Source organism: Lipophrys pholis (assembly GCF_963383615.2).
Source record: "Lipophrys pholis genome assembly, chromosome: 19".
NCBI classification, from domain to species: Eukaryota; Metazoa; Chordata; class Actinopteri; order Blenniiformes; family Blenniidae; genus Lipophrys; species Lipophrys pholis.
In genome coordinates this window covers 16,901,199-16,926,497 of record NC_137647.1, presented here as the reverse complement: position 1 = coordinate 16,926,497, position 25,299 = coordinate 16,901,199, and the positions used below count along the sequence as shown (strand labels likewise).

At 42.3% G+C, this 25,299-nt stretch overlaps 1 protein-coding gene across 1 annotated transcript; it reads right to left on the bottom strand.

Moving 5' to 3' along the window:
• Window positions 1-4,426: 4,426 nt before the first annotated feature.
• On the bottom strand, window positions 4,427-24,681 carry axin1 (axin 1; the record flags this gene model as incomplete). Its single annotated transcript, XM_080488653.1, has 10 exons — window positions 4,427-4,553; window positions 5,538-5,687; window positions 8,508-8,615; window positions 8,705-8,953; window positions 9,609-9,773; window positions 9,857-10,386; window positions 15,970-16,107; window positions 17,362-17,458; window positions 19,160-19,285; window positions 23,795-24,681. 10 exons carry the CDS (start codon window positions 24,679-24,681, stop codon window positions 4,427-4,429), a joined length of 2,577 nt encoding a protein of 858 aa, XP_080344779.1.
• Between the last annotated feature and the right edge of the window lie 618 nt (window positions 24,682-25,299).

Here is a 25,299-nt window from a genome sequence, read left to right as displayed (position 1 = left end):
GACACTTTTTATTTGAGATGTCTCATGAGAAATGTCATTGTTTTGCACTAAAGCTTATTTTATGAATCTAGTTGGTCTGCATAACTTTTAGAGATCTAAAAATAAGTACTTTCTGTCACATTGCATCATTAAAAACTATTTTAATTATCTTAATTTCCTATGTGTGATTCCTACGTCATGCTTTACATTATGTTAAAATAAAAAATACTTGGCGTCAGTGTCTTGCTTGTTAGGGTGTAAGAAACACTGGCCGATATTAAAGAAAAGTCTACTGAAACGCCGGCAGTATGACTCACCAGGATTCAGTGTCCCTGAGTGCCGTGAAGTAACTGCAGCTGAAGCCTATAAACACACTATAAGGTGTGTTGACCAAATATATTACAAATGGAGTCAATGTATTGTTACAAAACAATCCAATCGTCAAACTGCAGGAGGCAAACTCGTGAGTTCGTATCCCCAGAAGAGGTTTGTTTCTATCCTCTGACGTCGGGACCAATTAGGAGCCCACTCCAGCCTGTGGGTAGAGGCTTTGAGTGGCATGAATACAAGGAAAGGGAAACTAACACAGTACTGCAGATGCAGTGATTTGGCTCTAATTACTCCCAGTATCATGATCTGTTAAAAGTATAAAGTGTGGCATGAGAGAGAGCGAGAGCGAGAGCGAGAGCGAGAGCGAGAGCGAGAGCGAGAGCGAGAGCGAGAGAGAGGGAGAGCTTAAATGGCTGCATCCTTCTGATCCTCTGAGATTTGGGGGCAGTGCAGGGTACTTCACTGCATTTCAGAGTGAGACTTTCCACTCTTCATACGGAGGAGCAAATCTTCACAGATCTGTATTTATATCCCAGAAAACTCTCTTTCTCTCGTCCCTGTCCATCACTCCACAAACACATCCCACCCATCTCCCTTAAGAATCAACAGAATAACATACATACACAAAGTGCAGGAAGTCTTACATCATCAGAACAGGAAGAGTGCCACCCGCAGGTTGCAGAGAGGCAATGCAGCTGAGCTCTAACTGGCCGCAAGGTAACATAAAAGCATAAGGCTAAGGCATTTTGTAACTTTATTGTGCAATTTATACCACAATTCAAGTAATACTACGTATTCTAACTACTCACTGTGTCTCCACTAGTGTTATTTAATTTTTGCTCCATGCAGTAAATATAACTAACAGACAACACACAATCCAAATGCTGGTTTATTGCATGTATTTATTGTCTAGGTACCTTTAAATGGTGACCATGCTAGTTAGTGAGCAGAAACAGGTCCGGGGCACTGTATGTTATGACTGGGCTGCTGGTTGAGGACAATAAAAGTTGTACATATTTACATAAATAAAGTGAAGCAGTGACAGAACATTACAGTAGAAACACATAGAATAAAAAAAAAGAAAAAGAAAAAGAAAAAAACATATAAAGCTAATCCCTGGTATTTATGTCCACATATATGTCTGTAAGTTACACTCAAGACATCATTAGCATAGTAATAAAGGCACTCTGCTGTTTATTGTATGTATTTCATTGATTTTAAATAAGACACCTTCACTGTTGGGACTTTTAACAATACAAATCATAACAGAAATGGCACTCTATTTCAAAATAATAACAAAAAAATCAACATGGCACATCCCAGATATAGCTTAGGATCACTGTATGTTGTATATATTAATCTCTTTTAAGTTAGGGGCCTAAAAAGGCAGCTTCTCAAATAAAAAATATCCTTCACTGGGTTTCGATGCAACGACACATAGAAAACATCTACGTGTACTCAAGGACGGCTCAGCTCAGTCTATTTTAAAAGGACCTCATATTTTCCATAACTCCTTTTTGACTGGCATCCCCGGCACAATGATGAGCAACGGAATAGAAAATGGAACTTCTCGTCACCTCCCGATCCCCACTGACTGTGTGTCATTATGCTCGGTCTCACTGAGAGCTGCTGCAGCGCCAACATCTCGGTTACATTAGTGAAATAAAAGGAGGCGGGACATGCATACTGACTCAACCATGTTTCTTTTTTTTTTCTAGCGTGCATCAGTGTTGCTGTAGTCGTAAGATATGAGTACACGTTTCACTAAGTGCTTCACCAAACACGAGGGACACAACATGAACCTTCTATTCACGCGGTTTGTGCATTGCACACGTGAAAAAAGAAATCACGGCCTTCCTTCTGAGAGCTTTGATGCTTCAATATAAAAGGAGGAATATATAGAATATCCAAGTGAGCGCTGCTGGAATTTTTTATTTTATTTATAAAATTAAATTGGAGTGGACTTTAACGGGAAAGGGGCTAGTCGAATAGCGCATTGGCCATCTACTTTATTCTCCTCTTTGGTGTAATGAGATCTATCATAAATAGATCGTTTGCACTAAACAACACCTGTCAGGCACAAGTTGTAGCTGTGAGAAGCTGGAGAAGGCTACAGATTTAGCGTCAGTTTCATTTATAAACAGACAGCGATCACAGGGATGAGGTGGTGTAAGGAAAACGATGAAAAGAACAATAATAATTAGTATGTGTCGGCATCAGGAACTCCCATAGACACAATCTGTTTGTTTTCACATGTGGACACATATTTATGTTATCAGCAGCAACCTGATGACATCCTCTGAACAGGTTTAGGGACTTCTTGACCTGGAGTGTGTAAATCGATTGGAAAAGCAGCTTTTTTTCAGCGGCTGTTTTCGAAACTGATTGGGCACCGACGACTTTAGAGAAGGTCAAATTAATAATTCCAAATTAAGAAACAATCAAAAACATCGTACCACTCCACTCTTACCACAATTTCAACCCAATGAAGTCTAATCGGGTAAATAATTTATTCAAGGAGACTTTTAATAGTCTCCCTCTAAAGTTACTTCTTTATCATATTTCTCAATACAAATGCGTTTTTTTGGATTAGGGCGACTAAATTATCAATAATTCTGCATAGATACGTTAACTATGTGAATTCCAACTGTATAATTTGATTTAGTTTGAGATTTACAATTCAACTTTGTGACTTCCAAGTCGCTGCTACATCTGTGCGGCGAGGAAACCGAACCAGAGTCACCAGAAACGTCAGCGACTTGTACATTATACAGCGATGCAACCCAGACTATCCCCGCAGAAAATAATTAAGTATAAACGTGTCAGGAAGTAAGTTACAGCCCCATATTGTGACTTCAAGTTTTTTCTATACCTGCAAGTTAAATTTTAAAAGCACTTAACAGAATATTAATGTCTTCAACTCACACGATTAAAGTCATACATGCTTCATGATTTATTGCTTAGCAATTGCTTAAACAGCACGTTTCTAACTTGATGTCTGCACTGACGGAGGGAAAAGTTCAAAATACATCAGTGTTTACGTCAACATATTTAAATCAGGAGTTTTCATTATTTATATAAATCCTAAACATCCTAAATAACTTGCACCAATTCTTTTGCTTTTTGTAAAAATGCGACTGTCTTCTAATGATTATTGCGAATGCTTACTTAATATCGTCACTTTCCAATAAAGGGTTAAAAAGGCTTGTTTCAAGGAGCTATCAAGAGTGATTGATGAAGAAATTGTTGGTTTTTTTCCCCCTCCAGCATGTATTATATCCTAATTGTGTTTGGTTGTGAATTAATAATATCAACAAGGAATTATAAAAGTGACGAGGATAAATTTTGTTGTAAAATTGTAATAGGTTTGACATTTGCAGGCAGAAAAATAAGGAATTTTCAAGTAACTGCCATGCCTCTAAAAGCCCCCCCCCCCCCCCCCAGGTTGCAGCACTGTAAATGTATTTCGGTTTTCTCCTGATTCGGTCCTTTAGAACAATGTTTGCTGAGACACCTGGTCAGTGGTATTATAATGTGAGCAGTCTGACTCAATGCCACAAAAATAAGTATTAAAAGCACTTTTAGAAGAGCACACACATCAAGCACGGATGGAGAAACACAAAACATCCAACAAAAAGCAGCCCTATCAAAAGATTCTTCTTCAACCGGGGGGGAACGCTTCAGGAAGATTGAAAATCTTAAATACTTAAATAGATATAAAATTTAGTTTTTTCCTTTAACACAAACTGTACACATCTGATACCAATACATAGAAAAATTGCAAGTGCTGTTACTTTAAGAAAGGAATCCTTCTTGTACATCATTATCAAAAATATGTCGCTTTAGTAGCACTTTTGTTCTTCATTCATCTAGTAAACTTTACAATGCTACATGTCACTCCACATGAGTAAATGAGTTCCTCTTTCTTCTTCTTTCTCCTCTTCTAGCTCAGCAGTAGTGCAGCGGCTGCTCCGAAAACCTTTTAAAAAAAAGTCACCAACCACCGCGTCACGTCCAGCCTACGCCCGTCACTTCCTGCTCCACGTCTCCGTTCCACAGCACTTCCTCTTCGCCATCCGATCGCTCCGTTTTGTCCACATCCGCCTCCAAAACCTGTTCAGTCGACTTTCTCCACCTTCCCGATGATCTTCTCCTCGAAGATTGGCAAGACGGCGTCATCTTCGCGTATCTCTTCAAACACGACCCCACAGTCAAACTCATCGCTGACCTTCTTGAAATAATACCTACGGGAGGAAACAACATTTTTATATTTTTTTTCCCATTTCTATTTAATCTATCAATATTAAATGAAAACAACTTTTCTTGAGGGAGCTATGCATTGGGTGACTTTGGGCATCTTATCAGCTTCAAATCTGAGAAGTTACATCAAACAATCAGGGGGATTCTCCCGTCAGCTGTCTTCATGTTTCTGTGATGCTACAGCCTGCACGTGAGCTCGTACCACCAACGTGGAGGGAAAATGCAGCGGAAAAGTAGGTGAACATGAAAGCAACATCACCGCTGCAACAAACTCTTTGCAGATTTCAAACCTATTATTGAACGTTTACTTCCATGCTGACCTAATTCCCTGCACATCCCTTGGCAGCTCCAATTCCTGTTTTTTTTTTTTTTTGTCTCCTGAAGGCACCAGTGCTGAACATAGATGGCGCACATACGGAATAATGGGTCTTTTCTGATGTTCTGAAGAATGTGTGATTCATTGGAGAACAACATGGTGTAACATTGGATAAACTAAAATGACTAAAACTGCACCACCTGTAGGAGCATTTATATAAAAACAGGCAGCTTTGATCCTTGTGAAGACTGCAAAAACATCAATACTGACTACCACACGACCAAATTGTGACCGAATATGTCTAAATAATCCAAAAAGAAGGATAAATCTTTCAACAAGTATGCATTTTCTTTATTTTACCCTTAAATAAACACAATAATGCAGTAATTTGGGATCATTTCAAATGCGATCTGGTTCAAATGTTGAAAAAAATTCGCCTTTATCACCGGTAATATCAATAATATAAAAATGTTTGGAAGCTCACCTCAGCTACACTTTCTTACTCACCTTCTTATTTAATTCAGCCGTCCCTCAACTGGCCTCCAACTAATAGTCAGCCCCACACATCTCTCTGCAAATTATAGCTCTAAAAATACCACAATTCCAAGTTTTTTTTTTATTAATTGTGATAGACAAGACCATAAATCAGCACCTGTAATTTCCTTTCTTTGTAAGCAGTTCTTTGAACTGGCCCAGCGTGACCACCCTCCCTTTGACGGTCGTCCTGTACGGTATCAGCTCCTCACAGAAGTAGTACGCCACAGTGGTGTTTTCACACGGCTGCTTTTTACTGGCTTTATGTCTGCAAAGTGGAAAAGACATTCAATCAATTAAGAAAATATGAAGCTTATTCATTTGTTTTTTTGTTATGAATGAAAGAACACAAGCATGTTGAGATGGACTGATGAGAAATGGCAAATATGATGCATGAAACCAAGACTGATTTTTGAATGTAACTCTAACAAATAGAAAATGGAAGTACTTCGTGAAGCAGCTTTTTAGTTCAATGTTTCAATGTATTTCTGTTCTTTCTGTGTCTGAATGGTGCTATATGAATGATCCTGCCTTGCCTGATTGTACCTGCACCAGTTTTCATCTCAAACACATTCCTGTTGGCTGAACTCGTGGCTCTGAATGGCTCATATGTGTGAGTGTGTTTCGCTGTGTTTGCTCTGTGGTTTGACCTGTCCGGAGAGCTGCTGGGATCGGCTCCAGCTCCCTGTGACCCCCAAATTGGAAAAAGCAGGTGAAGGAGATTGAAGGACGGATAAAAAGACTAAAAACCAGTTAAGACCCAAGAAAAAAAACACAAGTGCCACACAGTGTGTGTTTGTGGTACCGACAGGATGCGGTGTGTGGTAAAAGCAGAAGGAGAAATGTTCTGGATGGTGGGGGGGGGGGGTTAATTATTATCTCTCCCTGCAGTGAAAACTATAGAGCAGAGGAAGAAGGCAGGGAGGAAATGTCCCTCCTATAACCCCTAAGAAATCCCACTGCGGATACTGAGAAGACCAGATGATCAGAATGCAGACAAAGAAAAATCACTGTTGAAAGGAGTTCAGAAAGACTGCATGTAAATTGTGTTTTGAAAGTCAGTCAAGATTTACAACTATTGTGGAGGGCCGAGCCTTGACTTCTATTCAATTCTTCACAATATGAACAGATCTGTTATTAGAAAAGTAGTGTGCTACACGAGTCAAGGTCTTTTTATTTCTTTGTGTCTTTTGTTTGATAGCAGTGGTTCAAACGGTAAGATTTCAACACAAATTGCAGTTGATTCATAGTAATTGGTTGGTTTTTATTTATACATTTTAAATCTAAAGGTGATTATGGCAGTATTTTACCGGTTCGGCCCACTCAAGATGATCTGTATCTTTGCTTTCTGGTCATTTTTGAACAATTTAAAACATCTTGAATGGTTCAGGAGTGCAGAGTTATGAGATATATATGTGAGAAACGCTGTCGGCAGTGACTGAAACTGGAATAAAAGGTTAAAAGCTAAAATCTCCTGTTGGTTCCTCAACAAGTCTGACAGGAGCTGAGCTCCTGAAAGTTTTCCCATGTCAACCCATCAAGTCAGTTCCAATGTGCACAGCCGAGCCGTGTCGATACATAAACATTAAGCCAGCACATCAGCGTGGGTGTGTGTTCACACAACACCCGTCCATCTGTCCTCCAGCAGATGGCAACAGACACTCGGCCAGTTTTTCTTCTGCCAAAATAAGCATCACATTCTCATGATGAAGCATGATAAATGGTGACAAGTTCATTAAAGTTTCGCAAGATTCGGAGCTGAATTGTGTGCGAAAACTACAGTGTAAGTCAGAGTACATATCATCACATATGTAAAAATCAGACTTTTGTCATAACACAACAAAATATCCCACTAAAAGAGTTTTATTTGTAGATAACAATGTAACTCACGAAATCCATAAAAGCCTTATATTTCCTTTTGACATCCCAGGCGGCTGCCTCGCTCCTGCCTGCAGGCAGAACCGCAGTATCACACTTTGATCACTGCTGGATATCAACATATCGCCAAAATAAATCACTGTCTGACGCTATATAACTCCAAGCCAGCTTTTATTTCAACCTCCATCTTTGTAGGATTCCAGTGCTGCAGCTTTCCTGCAGACATGTCGAAGTGTGCACACCGCAGGTGCTGGAAAGTTCAGTCAGTAAAGTGCAGACCGCTGCGATCGAAGCACACACCAAACGCAGAACCCGAGGCGGGAGAAGTCCACCACCGGTGGCGCCATAAAACCTGCCCTTCATCCGTCTTTTACACAGTTCACCTGTGGTCCGGCACCCGTCTGAGACCGGCGCTCCAGACATCACAGAGAACCGCGTTTCGGACAACAACATCAAAACTGACCCCGTCCGTTACGCTCCCACTCGTCTGCCTCTGCACAAACACAAAACCCTCGCCTCGGTTTCCTGCGTGAACCTTTTCTTCTGGTCTTGACAGGCAACAGTTGGGTTGTTTTCAGCCTTCAGGTCTGATCCGACATAAAAGATTTGGTAGCATGCCGACTGAAAACAATATTTTCCACTGTCCGAAATCAATATGCTAAATATTTCAGACTGCAAGGAATAATGATAAAAAATAAAAAAGGTGCAAAATTTGTCTCGTGTTAAATTTGTTTTATCTGGAGAAATTGATGGAAACTTTGTTTTCTAATAGGTCTTCACTGATATCACATATTGTACAGAATCTTTCTTCCTGTGGTGAAAAAATGTAGATCAGACCAGGGAGTTGTAGGTTGAATTCCATTGAACTGTATAAAAGGTGCTATACAAGTGAATGCTTAATTCATTGACTGACTGGCTGATTGGATAATTGATTTGGCTGTTCTGATCAGCTCTAATGAGGTCATTGTGAAATTACTACCTTTACCTATCTATGTAATGTTTACCAACCGTTAACATCTAAAAAATTGTTAGCCCACGATCTTATTTTCTGAGGATTACTTTCTCAGTCCTCATGCGAACAAGTTTGCGAGCAGCGCTGACGAGAAGTTTGCATCGTGTGGGAACGAATGCGGGAACGACAGAATAAGTGAAGAAAAGAAAGGTTCTTTGTGAACTAAGGTGGTTTGAAAACAGGAGCCAGTGTACGTACTCCGGCTCGGAGAACTCGCTGTCTGACACGGCGGGCACCACGCTGAGCGGAGGAAACTGGGCGGGCCTGACGGCGGCGCGACCTCGCTGGATCACCTCCATCACGTACCTGAGGGAGAAAACAAACCCCCTGCGGTTAAGACACGGACTGACCTGAAGAAGCACAAGTCACCCACAAGAAACACATCCCGCTCTCACCGTTGCTTCGGCTGTAAAGTTCCCGTCTTAATCTTCTCCTCTTCGAGCCGCCGGCACACCTCCTCCAGCTGGATGAGGGGGCTGGGAGCCGGGTTGGGGGGCATGGTGGGATCCTGGATGAACGGGTGGGACGGCTGCACGGTGTTCCTCAGCGGGCCCCCGATGCAGGGATGCATAAACCCTGAGCGGTCCGCCGAGCTGAGGCGGGACCCCTCGTGGCCTGTGGTCCTCTTGGCTCCAGATACACTCCTGGAATGTGAAGAACACCGGCAATTAAATTACAGAGGAAGAGAGAACCACCCAGGTTGTTCCCTGGAAGTGCAGAAATATGAGATCAACACTTGTTTGGATTTCCCTTTTGCACCTTCGACCTGCACCTTCCACCTAGTGAGAAGTTTTTGGTGACGGACAATAAGAATCTTAGCCAATTTAGAGACTCTCTCGTTAAGTTGTGAAATTTTATTTAGGTCCATTTTACGCCTTCCAACAGATTATGACATATAAATAAAATTTTAAACAAGTTCAAGTTATATGAACTTAGAATACGTCCCTTGTCCCTTAGAATGTGTCCCTTGTACAACAAAGGTCTTTCTCTGCTGTCCACAGAGAATGTCAACAGTAAATTAACAAGTAAAAGAGCATCTAAAAGACAACTACAAAAAGTAGTGGTAGGTAAAGACATTTAGAAAGACGGACTCTAAAAAGACACAGTCCTAAAAAAGAGTTGGTCCTGAAAAAGTATTTTGCAACACTCTAGTGTTGAACTTCTCCTTTTCCAACGACTACAGTTCTTGTCCTATCAAGAGTAAAGCTGTATATTTAGCTTGGATTGTTTCTACCTGTAGTCAGATAAAGTGGATCTAGACGATGGAGGTCTAAAGAGTGAATGGATGTGATCACTGACCCGTACGGGCTCCTCTTATGTTGAACCATTTCTTTCTGCCCCTCCATCAACCACAACAGGATCTTCTGGTTTTTCTCCATCTCCTCTACGGACCCCGGCACGTCGTAAGGTCGCACTTCCTCACCTTTCTTCAACACCCGTTTACCCTGAGAGACACTTTTGTTCCTGTTCAATTGAAGAAAGTTGACAGTAAGCAGAAGGAAAAACAAAAAAACATTTTAGTGTGTGATGAAAAAAAACTTGCTTACCCATACCCGGCGTGCTCCACGGGGTTGGATCCCATGCCGTCTGCGTAGCTGCGTGACTTTGATCCGTAATGACTCGTCTCCGCGCTCCAGGGAACGCTACCGTGCACGCGCCCGGCCGCCTCAGCCTCCACCTGCTCTTTGGGCCTCCCGACGCCCGAGTGGTGAAAGTGATGCGCGTGCTTATGGTGGTAAAGATGGCTGCCCTCCCCCTTGAAGGCGTGCCTGGACTGATGCTTGCCCTGGCCCGGCAGTCCCGTCCCCTTGACCCCCGAGAAGCCGTCTGGCGAGCGCGACTTGGGTGAATGGCGTCCAGTCCCCGGCGACTGACAGCCGGGAGTTTTCATGACCCGCTGGACGTGGTCGTCCAAGATGCTCTCCGGGTTTTCCTCGTGAGCGTCTCTGAAAAACGGGGCACTGTAGGTGAAGTCAGCGTATCGGGAGCTGTAATTCTGCGAGTAAGCACCAGGGGGGAACCTGTGACTGGATAACAGTGTGGCTGTGGACACGATGACTTCGTCACCTTCCTCCTCCTTCAACACAAAGACACACACACACACACACACACACACACACACACACAATGCATGCATTTAGAATGGCGAACACACAAACAAAATACAGTTTCTTAAGAACCGGACACTAAAAATGAGCATTTCATTCTTTCTCCACCTATTTTCTTTTCATACCACCGAGACAGTCAATACTCTGAGGATGGATTTATTATTCCAGCCTACAGATGGCAGCTTTTCATCATATGCTAATACAGTACATCTTCCCCCTCCTCTCACTGCAGAGGCTTGGAGACAGGCAGCATCAGTATTCATGCTGCACATGCTGCTGTTTTGTGTCATGACAAGTGCGACTGGTGCAGCTTCAGCTCTGACTGACTGGGACAAAATCGAGCTCTGACAGAATCTTATCTGAGGGGATTTACTGGGCGGGGTGCTGCTGGCATCAGTAATGGGTTTTGATAAGCAGGCGCCACAGCGCGAAGGGAGGACATGCAGAGATGAAAGAAAATACAGCAGGGAAAGGAGAAACTCAAGTCGTGACGAGTTGTAATCATTACAAGGAGCTAAATAACTGTAAGAAAAAAAAAAAAAAGGAAAAGTCGGCATGAAACAGTTGTAAGGCTAAATACTATATTCTTGGAAAAACGCTCGCTAGTATCAACACTTGCACACACACCCACACACACACACACACACCATCTCCAGCTTCATTTCCCGTTCTGATATAAAGCACAAGGAAATGTTTTAATGTAGCTGGAGAAGCAAGCACCATCCGGCCGAGCTTTCATCCCTCGTCTCTCAATCCTGTATAAAGTTAGAAGGATTCTGGCAGGGAGGACGGGGGAGAGGAGAGAACAAAGATGTATAGTGGAAAGACAACAGTAGGTAGGAGTTCCACTTTCATTCCTCAGCCAGCCCAAGTAAAAACTTTCTTTCTTTTTTTTATGTCAGTTGTTCGCAATGAAATAAGTCTTCAAACAATCCCCCTTCTTGTAAACATGCCAAACCATCTGAGTTTGTTATTGCCCTGCACTCACTGTCCATTTACTCTAAACTCCATCAAACTGACTCTCAGCCCCTTTATGCATAAACTCCTCTCTGGATTTTCATTCTGCAGAAGATGCAACACGCGGCCAAAAAAAAAGAAAAAAAAAAGCTTTTTATTTGGCACATTTTGAAATAATTTGTGTCTTTGCATCTCTGCACCTGATCCAGATATCTGTGTCAGCTGAGCCCACCAGCTCCACACAGAGCCTTGACATCTTCAAGTGAGCACTTTCCCACTGGCTCACTCTTCCTCCATCTGAGAGTGAAAAAAAATAAAAAATAAAAAATTCCTGGCACACGATAGCACATGTTTGACTTCCTGCAAGTTGGCTCCGGTGGTAAATGGGAATTTTTGCAATTCTTTGGTCTCCCCTTATGAAGAACTAGAGGGTACATGATCGAAGGATCTACCATCCTGTTAGGAACAAAATGAATAACCAACACAAATAAAGTGATTATCAAGGATTTCGCCGATTTAATTGCGGCAAACTGCTTTTGTGTGTGTCCACGTTGTTCTTATAATGGACCGTGCCTGTGTGTACACACCACTGCTGGTTTGATGTTGCTGTTGGTGCAGAGGAGACACTCTAATGACGAGATATGCATTTCTGTTGGATGCAGCATTAGTAAACAAGTCTATGAATTTTTGGAATTTAATAAATTAGTCAGATTGCCATTCTGTGATCTGAGGCCATCAGGTATTAACGGGAGAAATCAGGGGAAATGTAGCGTCCTGAGCAAATTGTGACGCTGGGGTGAAACAAATATAGTTGATGTCAGAAAGGGTTATCGTCAGCATAAAGAAGAGCAATGAGTCCAGGAAACTATGCTTAACATGTCAACATCTTGTGGCTTGATCCACAAGAATTCTAGGAAGAAAAAACCCTCCCTGAACGACTTACATTCAGGCTGTTTTCATGGTCATTTCATTCATTTATTTTCCAGTTCACTTAAATTCAGTCTCACCCCACCTGAAAACATTAGCAAAGTACCAGAAGCAGAACAGATGTTGACTTCTTCATTATAGGTGCTTTTTCTCCGATTTTTAACCATCTGAATCCTCGACTTTCAAAATTCATGGATTTATGATGCCTTTTGTGTGAGAACTTCCCATCTGGTGGGATTTCTCGCGTCGAGCTACATGCAGCTTGCAAAACCACAAAGATGTGCGGCAAGTAAATCGGCAAGATGATAAATTGCTAATATTTTGTCTTCGCGATGTGACTGAACCGCCATTGGATTTCCACACACTGTGCGTTAACGCTCTGCATGTCAACATATTTGGCCGAGCAGCTGGAGCCTCACTGCCTTTGGTTGTGTTGACAACATATTGCATTTCATGATTTCAACATTGCATCATATCTGGAACCATCAGGCCAGATGTTAGGAGCAGAAAGAATAATGACCAAGAACAACAAAGGACAAACACGAGCTTTGCTTCTGAAATGCTGCTGGTGGAAATAAAAGATACGCGGTGCAGTTGCATCATGTTAAAATTGTGTCAGAGAAATTGCTATATCTATACATATCTATACCTATCTATATATATCTATATATAGATATATAGATATATGCTTTAATCACCAATATACAATTCTGCCCTCATTTATACAACAATGTTCCAGGTGAAAACATATTGCTTTTGGGTTTTTGTTTCAGAAATGTTTCGCATTTACAAAGTAACTTTTTTAAAACTACGTCAGTTTACATTAAAATGTCAAAACTGACAAAAATGATGTAGTTTTCCTGTAAAACGGCCAAGTCCCAGGACAATATGGACTGGGAGTCGTGCCACTCCGGAGGCCGCCATTGTTGTTAATGTCCATCTACTCTCGCATGTAGCAGCGTCTCCACTGTCTACATGGAGACTGAGTCTGAGCGTTTACAGAAAGTTGCGTTTTACCCCATTAACGCAGAGAGTCGGAGCATTGTATTCACGTTCCACCTTGACGGTTGTTTTCAAAAAAGTGGCTCTGAGCACCATTGTGTTGTAAACAAACACCCCAAAACGCAATAAAAGTTTCACGTTTTCACTTGTAAGCGGGGCTTCAGTCACGAGTCGACACCACCTAAAGATAAAGTAATAATAACCCCACAGACACAGATAAAAACTGCGGCGCTGTAATTTTATTCTCTGCAGAAATGTGACTGAGAACCTTTTTATCGAAGCTCTAAGGGGATGACATCCATTATTAGCCAGATGGCGGGTTTTTAAATCAGATTTTATGCCAAAGACGTTCTCCACGCATTATAACCATTTCAGTTTTATTACCTCTGATATCATAGTTAAAATGAAAAAAAATAAAAGTTCGCATTTCCTCCTCCACAGGCCGATGAAGGCAGTCATTTCATCCGTGCCTCTAGGTTTCACAAAGCAAACCTCGATCTGTGTGTGTGATGGAAGCTTCTCTCCTTTCGGGGGCCAGCCACATAAATTGTCTGCCTTGAGACTTAATACTTGGCTCTGAGTACTGTGAGCGATTTCGTTCGTGGTAACAGCGACCATTTCATCACCGTTCAAGTGACATCAAACAGGCGGCTCGCCGTTCCAGGCTTACAAGTGGCCGAGCGCGCAGGTGCTCCATCTGATTCATCGACAAAGCCAGACCGCTGACAGGAAAGGACACAATTCTCCAAATGATTCATGACTCCATTTTATTCCCCATTCAAATGGCTGGCCTCATTAATTTCATTAAGGCCAGGCGGATTCAAGTCTCCTTTGTTGCCGAAAACTTGAAGCCCAAACGGCCAGGCGCTCGACTCACTGTCTGGCTCCGAAACAAGCTTTGGTGGGATGTACTGATTCTCTTCAACCAACAGCCGGCTACTCAATATCCTATCCATGGTCAGCGTTTATTTAATCACTCCTTTGTTAAAGTAAATCAAAGTTGTTAAAGTGAAAGAAGACCTCTTTGATATTAGCATTTGCTCTATGGGAACTTTGTATGAGCTCCTTAACAGCTCCTATTCATGGCTGGTGGTTTAAACTCACTTGAATATTGTTTTTTTCCAAAGATCCAGGAATATAAAACTCCACACTGACAATGATTCAAAGCCAATATGAAGCCTGGGTAATCAGACATTTGGGGTTTTATTGTTATCATTTTGTGTTTTCACATTTAAAAGTCTGGTTTGGCAGCATTGTGCTTGAAATAATCACATATATTAACTTAAGCCTCATGAATGAATGAAACTAAACAAAAAAGACACACATAATATCTCATCCCTGGCTTCTTACATAGTGCTTTTTGCACTGTAATTTTTCCACTTCTAACTGATTGTAGTTGTCATGCTCACTTACTTCCATTTTGACATATATTTCAGGAAATAAAATCTTTCTTTCTCTGTGTGACACAAATAACAGAAATATTGGGACGTCAGTGACCCCAATGCTGAGATTACTCACAAAGCATCTCTCCAACATCACAGATTACTGATGATCTGGAAAGTTCTTGAATGCACTCAATGTTGGTAAACAAGCTACTCATGCTAAATGACGTCCACCAAAACTCAAGAAAGACTCACAGCAGATCATTTCTACGTTCCTCATATGAGAAAAGAAACGCAACTTTTTGGAAAATGGCTCCCAAGGTGGAACTTTTTGAAATGGTCCGACTCCGTCTCCATGGAAAAACACAGCTTTTCTGAAATGCTGCTACTCCACATGCAAACCACGGCCGTGGTAAATAGTTCTTCTACACACATGCGAGGAGCTGGACAATAAGAACAATGTTTTCTCCTGGGACTTGGTAGTTTTATAGTTGACAGTCACTCAGAATAGTAATCCAGCTTCATCACCTGTCCAAACGAATATCTGTGTACTCTCTATTGTTTATAACGTATTGTTTACTGCATGCATGTATGTGTGGTTCCATTACAAAAGTAACCAACAGCACCCTCTGGTAGCCCTACATGAACACTACGTTTTCAGCGTTTCTGTGCAATTGTACATCATTTTCAAAACGTTGCAGCTTAAACACGAAACATTTCCGAAACACAAACACAAAAACGATGCATTTTCTCTTGAATCGTCGTCGTGCAAACAGGGCCTAAGTTGATGGACGGCTAGTTGCAGTAATGAAGCGTCATTGCCGGGCGGCCATGTTGCTTGTTTGTTATTTGATTGCTTTGCTTGTTTGTTATGACTTTCTTAACTGGAATGTCAGAGTTCCCAGCTGAATAAATGCAGCAGAAAAACAAACAACAAAAACACAGCAACCACATAAAGTACATTTATGTTTATAATTGAGCATTTGTACTTTTCTTATCCTTCGAGTCCGTTCTCTCGCCGCCACCGTGGTGTAATAAAGCGAGTCATGACTCACACGAACTGAATGTGGTGAAAGCAGCTCAGACACACGCGAACAAAAACTGTGCTCTTCGTAGTTTACCCTGTCACACCATATCAAGCCAGAGGTCAGTAAGCCGAAGACAACGCTCCCCAGTCTCTAACCTCAGCGGCACTTCCCGAAAGACGCTATCTCGCTAAATCAAATCAACAGGACACTGTATCTGCTTGTGCTTCGCTGTGTGGAAAAACAAAGTGGGACATACCAGCCGTACTCTCTTCAGCCGCTCCTCTAGTTTCTCCTGAGCCTCCCTCTCTCCCAGCACGGCTTCCAGCCTCCGGATCAGCTCGGCGGCAAACCTTTCCGGCTCCACGTGTATATCCTTTGGAGCCCGGTTCGGGGGCTGGAGGATAAGAAGACGTAAAAACTGTGAGCGCTCGGAATTCTTTGCTGCTGCTGCTGCTGTCAACACATTTGATGGGAGTGCAAAAGAGTATTTTGCGGCCGCCTGACCCCCAAAATCCTGTCAGAATTGATATGAATGGAGTTAAAGCCAAACAGGACGCGTTAAACCAGACAGGGTCGAGTGTTATACTTTGAATTTGAATGAATTTCGTAGCAATCCTAGCAGATTTTGCTGGAGCTGATGTATGCTTAATTAACTCAACTATAAACTATAACTTCTATCGGATCTCAGCCATGTATAAACATGTTGAATTTATCATCCACATCAGAAATGTGTTTAAATCACGCTTTTCACCCACACATGAATTAAACGCTCTGATCGTTTCTTAGTCATTTTGGCTCTGATTATCTCTTTTAATTTCCTCAATGTTAGCCTTAAGTTAACAAAAGCATTTATAAAAAAAAAAAAAAAAAAAACACATACACATATTCTCTCTAATGAGGACATGGGTGATGTTTAGTTCCTCTTCTGCAAGCACGACTTACTGCACAGCCACCATGTCTATTCACAGTAATTAACCTCTGATTTGAAGGCATTTATGGACAAAAGCAGGTTGGAAAAGTGACATTTCAAACAATAAACACCAGGGCCCTGTCATTCCCCTGAAAGGAGTCATGATTAATTTGTTGGGGCAGGGAAATGTGTGTGTGTGTGTGTGTGTGTGTGTGTGTGTGTGTGTGTGTGTGTGTGTGTGTGTGTGTGTGTGTGTGTGTGTGTGTGTGTGTGTGTGTGTGTGTGTTACGCTTGAGGGATTTGTGCTTTACCATAAAGTCAATTCACACATCCTAATAGGATGCTACGTGTGGAGTTTTAATTTGACTCTTTACTCCGAGGCCTAATTAGGAGGCCGGGGTTCTCCTACCGAGAGACAGCGCGAGCTGCTGAAGGAGGCAGCCGGCTGTCACAGCGGAGGATTCATGTCAGCGAGGCTTCAGCGCGCGCAGCTTAGGCAAGCATCAAGCTCTATTTAGACAGCCTTCTCTTTCACCATCAGCTATTCTTATACTCCATCACAGGCCCTGTGACACAGCAGAGCTTAAATATGCACATCTCCAATAGCGGGGCAGAGGCGGGGTGGGTGGGGGGGGGGGGGGGGGGGGGGTGGAATAAGGTAGAGACAGGCAGTTAAAGAGAGAAAGGTGTGGAGGCAGAAAAGTGAGAGGAAAGTGAAAGAACCCATGAATAACTCACTGGGATATGAGGTAGTGGCACTCGCCCATTTGCTTTGGCACTTTCGTGCATCTCCCGGCGATGCTGTCTGCGGTATCTGTAGGGTGGAACCCCATCTCTGGAATTAACAACAAAGACATTTTTCTTTATGAAACATCCTCATGAATAAACAACAGAGGCGGCTTTGAAGTTGAAAGAGTTTCTCTGCGATTTTGCCCCAAAAAAAAAAACACGAACACCTCGCGAGTCCTGATTAATCGGTGCAGCGGGACAGGTATCCTCTCAGGCTCGCGGCGTCGGCGCTGCACCACAAGTGGTCTGGCTGATTACGGCCACATAACAGAACATGTATGAGCCTTTAGCTCCATGAGGTATCTGGTGGGGCTCAGTTTCTCACTCTCCTGTGCTGGAAACTACGGACCAATTAGCTGATAATCCTCACTGTTCTGTCCAGTTGTGGAGGCTTTAAAAGGCACATGCTTCTTTCCTCAGTGCCATTCCGGCACCTCGAAAACCTTATTGTTCAAATTCTCTTGCTGCAGTCCATAACTGACTCATCAACGCAAATCCTGCTTCAAGTTCGTCCACATGATACAGATCATCTCTGGTCTTCAGATGAATTCAGCTTCGTTCACATGAAAACTAAGAAAGCAAGAACAGAGAGATTTAACTTCAATCTGTAACATGTCGCTTATTGTCTGTTACCAGTGAATTTATTGGGGGTTTTTTTAGCTCCAGTTTATGGAGGGTCATTAAAATGCGAAGGTCACAACGACGATACAACGTTAAAGGAAATACACACAAAACACAAAAGTCACATCACAACGATAAAGCAGCAACAGAAATACACAAATACTAAAACACAAAACACAAACGTTGCACTGCAAATAGAAAAGATACAACATAAATGCGATTGCAACACCACACATACAAAAAGCACAACACAGGTACAAAAGCAGTAAACAAAGTGTGTAAACAGCAGAACATTTTGAGGGGTTTTCTTTCCTGCTGCCTTTGACAATATTACTCTGCAGACCTTTAACTCTGAAGACCTACAACCCCCCCGGGAAAAGAAACCCGTAAAACAAACAATATAACCCAGGAGAACATTGCTCATCAGTGATGTGTACGTGGCAACAATCTAGCAGTTCATTGTTCAGTTCCTTTTTAACCTTAAATCAAAATACAGCAATAAAAAAACTCTGCCAGCGAAAAAACAATTCCTCATCCTCCTGGTCCACTAAAACAGAATGTTGGTCCCTATTCTTACTATTAGTCTTATGCACTGCTAGGACCCTTCTGCACCAATGTAGCAGCTCCTGGTGTTCAAGTAGTTGTTGATGTGCAGGATGTGGGATTTTATTAAGTTAAGACTTAATTAATCTCACATGGGGACACAATTTCATCACAACAGCAGCTCATCATTGAGCAAATACTTAGAGACAGACAGGATAGTTGCACACAAGAGAATAGATTATGTATATTTAAATAGATAAATATATATGCAGATATACACATGGAAATATGGGTGGGGGCGTATGGGAAAAAAAACACTCAGTAGTATTAATATTTACAATATTCGCAGTGCAACAGTACCATTTAAACTGTTTATTAGTCCGTTTTTGCTGTTGAAAAGGCTCACAGCAGCAGGTATGAATGACCTGTGGTAGCACTCCTTCCTTAATAGAAAAAGAATATGCCTTTAAACCAGGATGTCATCATAAGCTGAAAACCTTTCATTTCAATATTAGATCTGGCAGGTCATAGCTGAGAATACCCTTCACAACCTGATGTAAGAAGTCTGTGTGAAGATACGTACACGCTGCTGTCTGTGAGGGAACGCGTGTCTCCGTCACTGGACATACTCTGCTGCTCGCTATCGTTGGCGCTGGTGGCAGGAGCCATAACATGGTCAGGGTTGATGGGCTGCGGGTGCAGCACATGCCTGGAAAAAATAAGGAAAGAAGAGGGCCCCGCTGAGAAAAGGTTTCACTTTGGCCATTTGCATCATCTGAAATATTGAAATTGAATTTTATCTTTTCGAGGAGATGCAACGCGATGATTCCAAATTGAACGGTCAAATGGTGATGTATACTGTATCCTCCCATACCGTCCGATGCAGAGAAGGGGAGACTTCGGTTGACACCATTTACATTCTCAGTCAGACTTTGCTGAGCACACTTCTTGAAGGGCTTTGTACACATGAATTATAGATGTTAGGCATCATTACTTTTTATTCAAATTGGAATTCCCCGAAGCATTTGCCCGAGCTTTCTCCCTGTTCGGAATGCAGAAGCAGCCGGAGTTCAAAACGAAACCTTTGTGACCGACTGATTTTCATTAGCATCTACATTCAAAGGCGAATAATTACCGCTCGGTGAAGAGTACAAATATGGAAGAAGGAAAAAAAAAAACACATGAGAAATGCTGTGTACAGGGAGCGAATTTCAAATAATCATATGTGGTTCTGATTTTGATATGGAGAGAATTAAGGACAAACTGCTGCTTCAATGAAGTGCAAAGATTAAAGAGGAATCCCTCATTATCGATAAGAAACAATAGTTAAGGAAGGAATCATCCTTGTAACCCATTTAAAGCACACAAATTCTGAAAACAGAGTATATATACCTAATTGTTAGTATTTATTAATAGCCTACCACCCACCAAGACAAAATACATCCGTGAACAATACATACAAAGATAATAGCAGGTAGCTTCATTAGATCTCTTTCCAGGGAGGACAGACACATTATTCACTTAAAAAAAAAAAAACCAACAACATATAATCTCTCTATTTGTTGTTATTCGTGTCTGGGGAAAATCGATGAGGTGTAGAATGGTGCCAAACTGAAAGAAGGACCACATGGCTTCACTAAATAAATTACTTTTCATTTGAATGTTTTCATGCCTGCAGACTCACGGCTGTCACGTCGCGGTGGCACTCTAAATGTGGCGAACGTTAGCAACCTCCTTTCAGAACAGAATGTACCCGACATGCCGTACAGAACTGATTCCTTTCAAACCTGTGCTGCTATCCTTATTATTATGGTTATTAGTAAGCCTGAGTGTGTGTTTGCGTCTTCCCACAAGCTCTCTGCGTATCATGACCCACCACATGGGGTCCCAGCCCAAGGTCCTTCAAGGACATCTGCAAGGATTCTAATGAATTCAACTCACAATAACGTTTCAGCTCTTCAGATTAGACACACTGATTCATATATATAAAACTTCTAGGTTATGCTCACTTCTATTCTGCCAGTGAATGTTATATAAATGCAAAACAAGTCATTTCAGGTCAAATCTGAGACTCCAAATTATTATTCAGCAGGTTCGATTCCAAGATCTGAATCCAGATAATTCCTCATAAACTAATTTTTATGTTGTTCCTTGTTTGTACCAACGTTTTTCCTCGCATGTAGACCGTTAGGGAGCCATTAAGATTACGCCAACCACTGTGATTGAATTCACAAAGACAAGCCTCGCCTTTGAAGTTCACATCTCAGTTGAATGAGAACAAAACTGAGCCGTTCCCATTTCAAAAATCTCTCCCGAACATTAATGAACATAAAGGCCATTCCCTTTCAAGTCATCTCACTCCTTAAAGCTGATCTGAAAGACTATTTAATGTCTTTTGTTGGCCTTCTCTGAAGAGATCTGACAACTCCTGTGAAATTTACTTCCCCCCCCAAAAAAACCCAAAGGGCGACACTAAAAGGCAATTTTTCTTTTTTTAAATGAAGCGTGTCTTTCAGTGATTCCAGCCAAGCGCCTGAGTGCTCAAATAACGATGTGAAAATCAGCTCAATCACCCTTTAAAACATGTTTCTTATTGCTTGCCATGCAGATCTTCACATGCCGGCTTGAAGCGCCTGAGGTACTTAGCGGCACAGACTTTTTCTCCCTCCCCTGTTTTTTTCAGTGATATTTTGGAAACGATTTCAAACATTGATCTCAAATAAAGTCGCCTTTGGTTATATTTTAAAAGTCTTATTAGTGCAAACAAGCACTCGGAGTCTGCAGACATCAACCATTCAAGCGCCACACTGGAGGATGCGGCGAAACAAAACCAGTCTACAAGATTGCATATCTGTGTTTTAACTGAGAAAATTCTCCGCTGACATAGAGAACGACCGTTTCTGTCACACGGAGGGTTTTGTCTGAAACGTATTGTCTCGTGTCTCCGCTGATTTGAACTCCTGCCCTGCAATCATAACGCCGCAGCAGAGGTCAGACACAGGAAGGTCTCTGTGTTGTCTGACAGAAGAGTTCTCTGGCGAGGACGTTAAGGTGTCACATGCTGCTGTCAGATGCCCAGGAAAATCATTTAACTTGTTTTTTACGCGGACTGTTGTGCTCTCTGCGTGTGTTTTTAGTCGACTACCTGCAATTAGCAGCCAGAGTGGTTTACGTCTGGTGGTAAGAAATTAGTATTTTATTCAGGAGATCTTTAAATTTCAAAAAAATATTGTAAGGAACCTCACATTTTGAAGACTGTTTGTTTTTAGGGGATTTTCGGGGAAGTCTCGTGACAGAGTGAATGTTACGAGCGCTCTGCAGCAGGCACTTCATTAAATTCTGTATTCACAGTGCCAGCGTGGGCTATGATACTACCCTGCAACGTTTTTTCAGTTTAAAGCGGTGAATAACACCACACGTTCTTTAGTGGGTCAATATGTAGGGAATTAGATAAACGACAAAGCTTTGAATTTAACTGCTACTTCAGCATCCAGGAGATTCTACAAGTAGCTTAAAGACAACCAGAAGGTCTATTTCATATATGAATCATGCAATTGAGGAGATGAGGAATACAGATAATCCTTTTTAAATCATTTATAGGGGACTGGGCCATTAACGTGTTGGTGAAAACATTTAAATCCATTATAGGGACGCTAATGTGTAACCAGACTGAGTAGAAACAAAGAATAAGTGTATATTGTCGAATACATTCATTTAATCGTAAATAAAGCAGGGAACTGAGGATAGGTCATACTGGAGTAAAGTGAATTCATTAAAATAGTGAAATATTAAATAAATCTACAATTTACGGAAAGTACAAATATTAGTTGAAAATGCTCAAATCACAGCAGTGGAACAGCAACGGAGGGAAGTGCGGCCGGCCACCGCCGCAATTAACCATGTAATATATTCAATGCAAGTGCAGGTTTCTAAAATATGGATCACCAGGCGCTTTAAATAGACTGAAAGCTAATATTTCTCCGCTTTAAACGGCGGGCTTCAGCGGGGTATTACAGAGATTATAGCAACATCTGGATGGATCCACTTTGACCTCCTGGATGAAAAATGGGAAGCTTTTCAAAAGCAGAGGACACAAAAAAAGCCCTTCAACACAGTTGAGCCTCGCTGCAGCAAGAAAGGAAAAAGAAACGAGTCAAGCTGCTTCCGTCCAGACTGACATATTTGATCCTGGACAATTATACCTTCAGATTAAAAAAAAACAACAACAAAAAAACAACAACACACTAATAAAATACTGTGTATCTATTCTGCTGCATGACAATAGGCCTTTCATGTTATGTTTTTAACCAATAACTTACAATCAAGTCAGGCCAGTACTTTGTGATATCACGTTGTATCATTTATGCTGTTAAACTGTCTTGATAACGTGAAACATCCCATGATAAAATCGAACTGCTCCACTGCTGTGAAGGGGTTTTTTTTTTGGGGGGGGGGGGGTGCCATCCATCTTGTATACTGCTTTATCCTCTGCAGGGTGGCGGCGTGCTGGAGCCAATCCCAGCTTAATATGGACAAAAGCAGGGTACACCAGTTTATCACAGGGCAAACACACAATCACATTCACAACTAGAGGCAATTTAGGGTCAACAAATGACTTCACATGCATGTTTTTGGACTGTGCAAGGAAAGCCACACGGAAAGGGTTTTTGAACCCATAACCTTCTCCCTGTGATTTATTTTTTTTTTTATATATATGTTTGTGTTAACTATGTAGTTTAAAGTTCACAAGGTGAAACAGTACTACTCAAGTCTATTTGTATGGTGGTTATGAATTTAAAACATACCTGACAGACCAGATAAAAAGGGCAAGAGGAAAGGGCAGATCACAGGCCTGATGATTTCGGAGAAGCTTGTCTCAGAAAAGCTTGTACACAAACTCACCAACCGTGCTCAGCGGTAAAACAGGACCCCCCCCCAGTCTCTGTACAACTGCTGCTCTGACTTCCAACAACAAACAGCATCTTTAACTTCTTACATTTCCTCATTCGCACTTTGGCTGAAAACACAAAGAATGGACTTCTCACACCATCACTGCCGACTCTTTGTGCTCCACTGATTCTGTTTCATTTCAATCTTACAGCAGCTATGGTGTTGGAATGGGGTGTGTGTTTAATTTGGGTTTTAAAGCAGTTTGCAGGGAAAAGCTCTGTAGTTGAAGCTGGACTGAAGCTCTTTAGCCGGCTGATGGAGGATTTACCTGAACTTGTCACTGGCCTGCGATCTTGCACTGTTGACAGCTCGTTGCGACTCTGCATCCGCCGACTCCTTCTGCGCGAGCCCGCCGCTCGGTGCGGGCTCAAACTCGGGCTGCTCCTCCGGCCCCTGGTCACACCGCCATCCCTCGCTATCTGGATTGAATAAATTATCCGGCCGTCCTTTCCCACTCCCAGACACAGGGCTCTGGTCACTGTACGACTTTGGGCTCTCGCCTCCTGTCCGCGTATATTCCAAATATATGTCAGACTTGAGGAACAAAGGGTATGTGTTTTCCTCCATCATTGTCTGTATCTCTGTTTGGGCCTGGTCGAACATCGCAGGATCGATGTGATGCTTCATCACACAGTCTTTGATGAAGGACTTGGTAGCTGGTTTTATCTGTCTAGAAACAATCCCATTGTTGTCCAGGATATATTTTTTATAAATAACCTTTGCGAGTTTGGCCGTCTTTTCTCCATTACCTTCGTTAGCTTTAGGCTTACGAAAGCCGCTGCACGCAAACCAGAAGTCCAACATGTCGGCACAGTCCTCCTGCTTGAGGAAGGTCCTGAACAGGGAGATGCCGTCCTCGTCGTCCAGGAGGGAGTGAAGAGATTCTGCCCACTTCAGGTAGGGTGGTGTTGGGGAGGCGCTCCCTTCTGGCTCATAACCCAGGTCCAGGTCTGGTCGCCTGGGCGTGGCACCGGACGCCTCGCACTTGAGGCTCTCGCTCTTGGAGGAGAAGCCGCCGTGCTGGTGGCCATCGCTACAAACCAGCTCTCCCTCTTCCCCGGGGACTGGAGGTCTGGGTGCATCCTCAGTGAAGCTGCCTCCCAGGTTCGGTAAGTAGCGCCTTTTGTCGCTTATGCTCATAGTCCCAGCGTCCATAAACCACGTCCCCGTAGAGCCCACACCGCACAACTATGCGATCCAGAATTACACTTATGCCACTGCATAAAAACTCCTGCGGGGAGGAAAAATATATTATGAGACGAACTTCATCACATCACTGAAAAATGAACAATTTCCCCTCACAGGGAATATTCACAATAATGCCCCCCTCCTTCCCATGAAAAAAAAAGTCAAACTAAGTCCAGTGGGGCCGTTTATTGACACCCATGAGCACAAAGGAATTCTGACAGATTTGCAGAGGACTGACGCCTCTTGGGGGAATTTTTAGAATTCAGCACTGTGCACTTTTTATGGAATTGCACGGAGCCTGTTTCTGGCCGGACATTAAAATGTATGCAAATTCTGCGCAAATCCAGAAGACTCAAAAAATGTAACAAGAGCCACTGAAAAGCCTGAACGTATCCTCTGCTTCACCTTTCAGCGCAGGATGGTGTGCACGGCAGACTGATGAACTCAGCTGTTTTCCTGCACTTTTATAATGGGAACATCTCGCAGAATTTGTGGCAGCTGTAGCATACGGGGACTGTACAGCATGTGACATTTGAATAAGTGACTGAATATAAATACAAAAAGGCAAAAGCGTTTGAGGAAAAC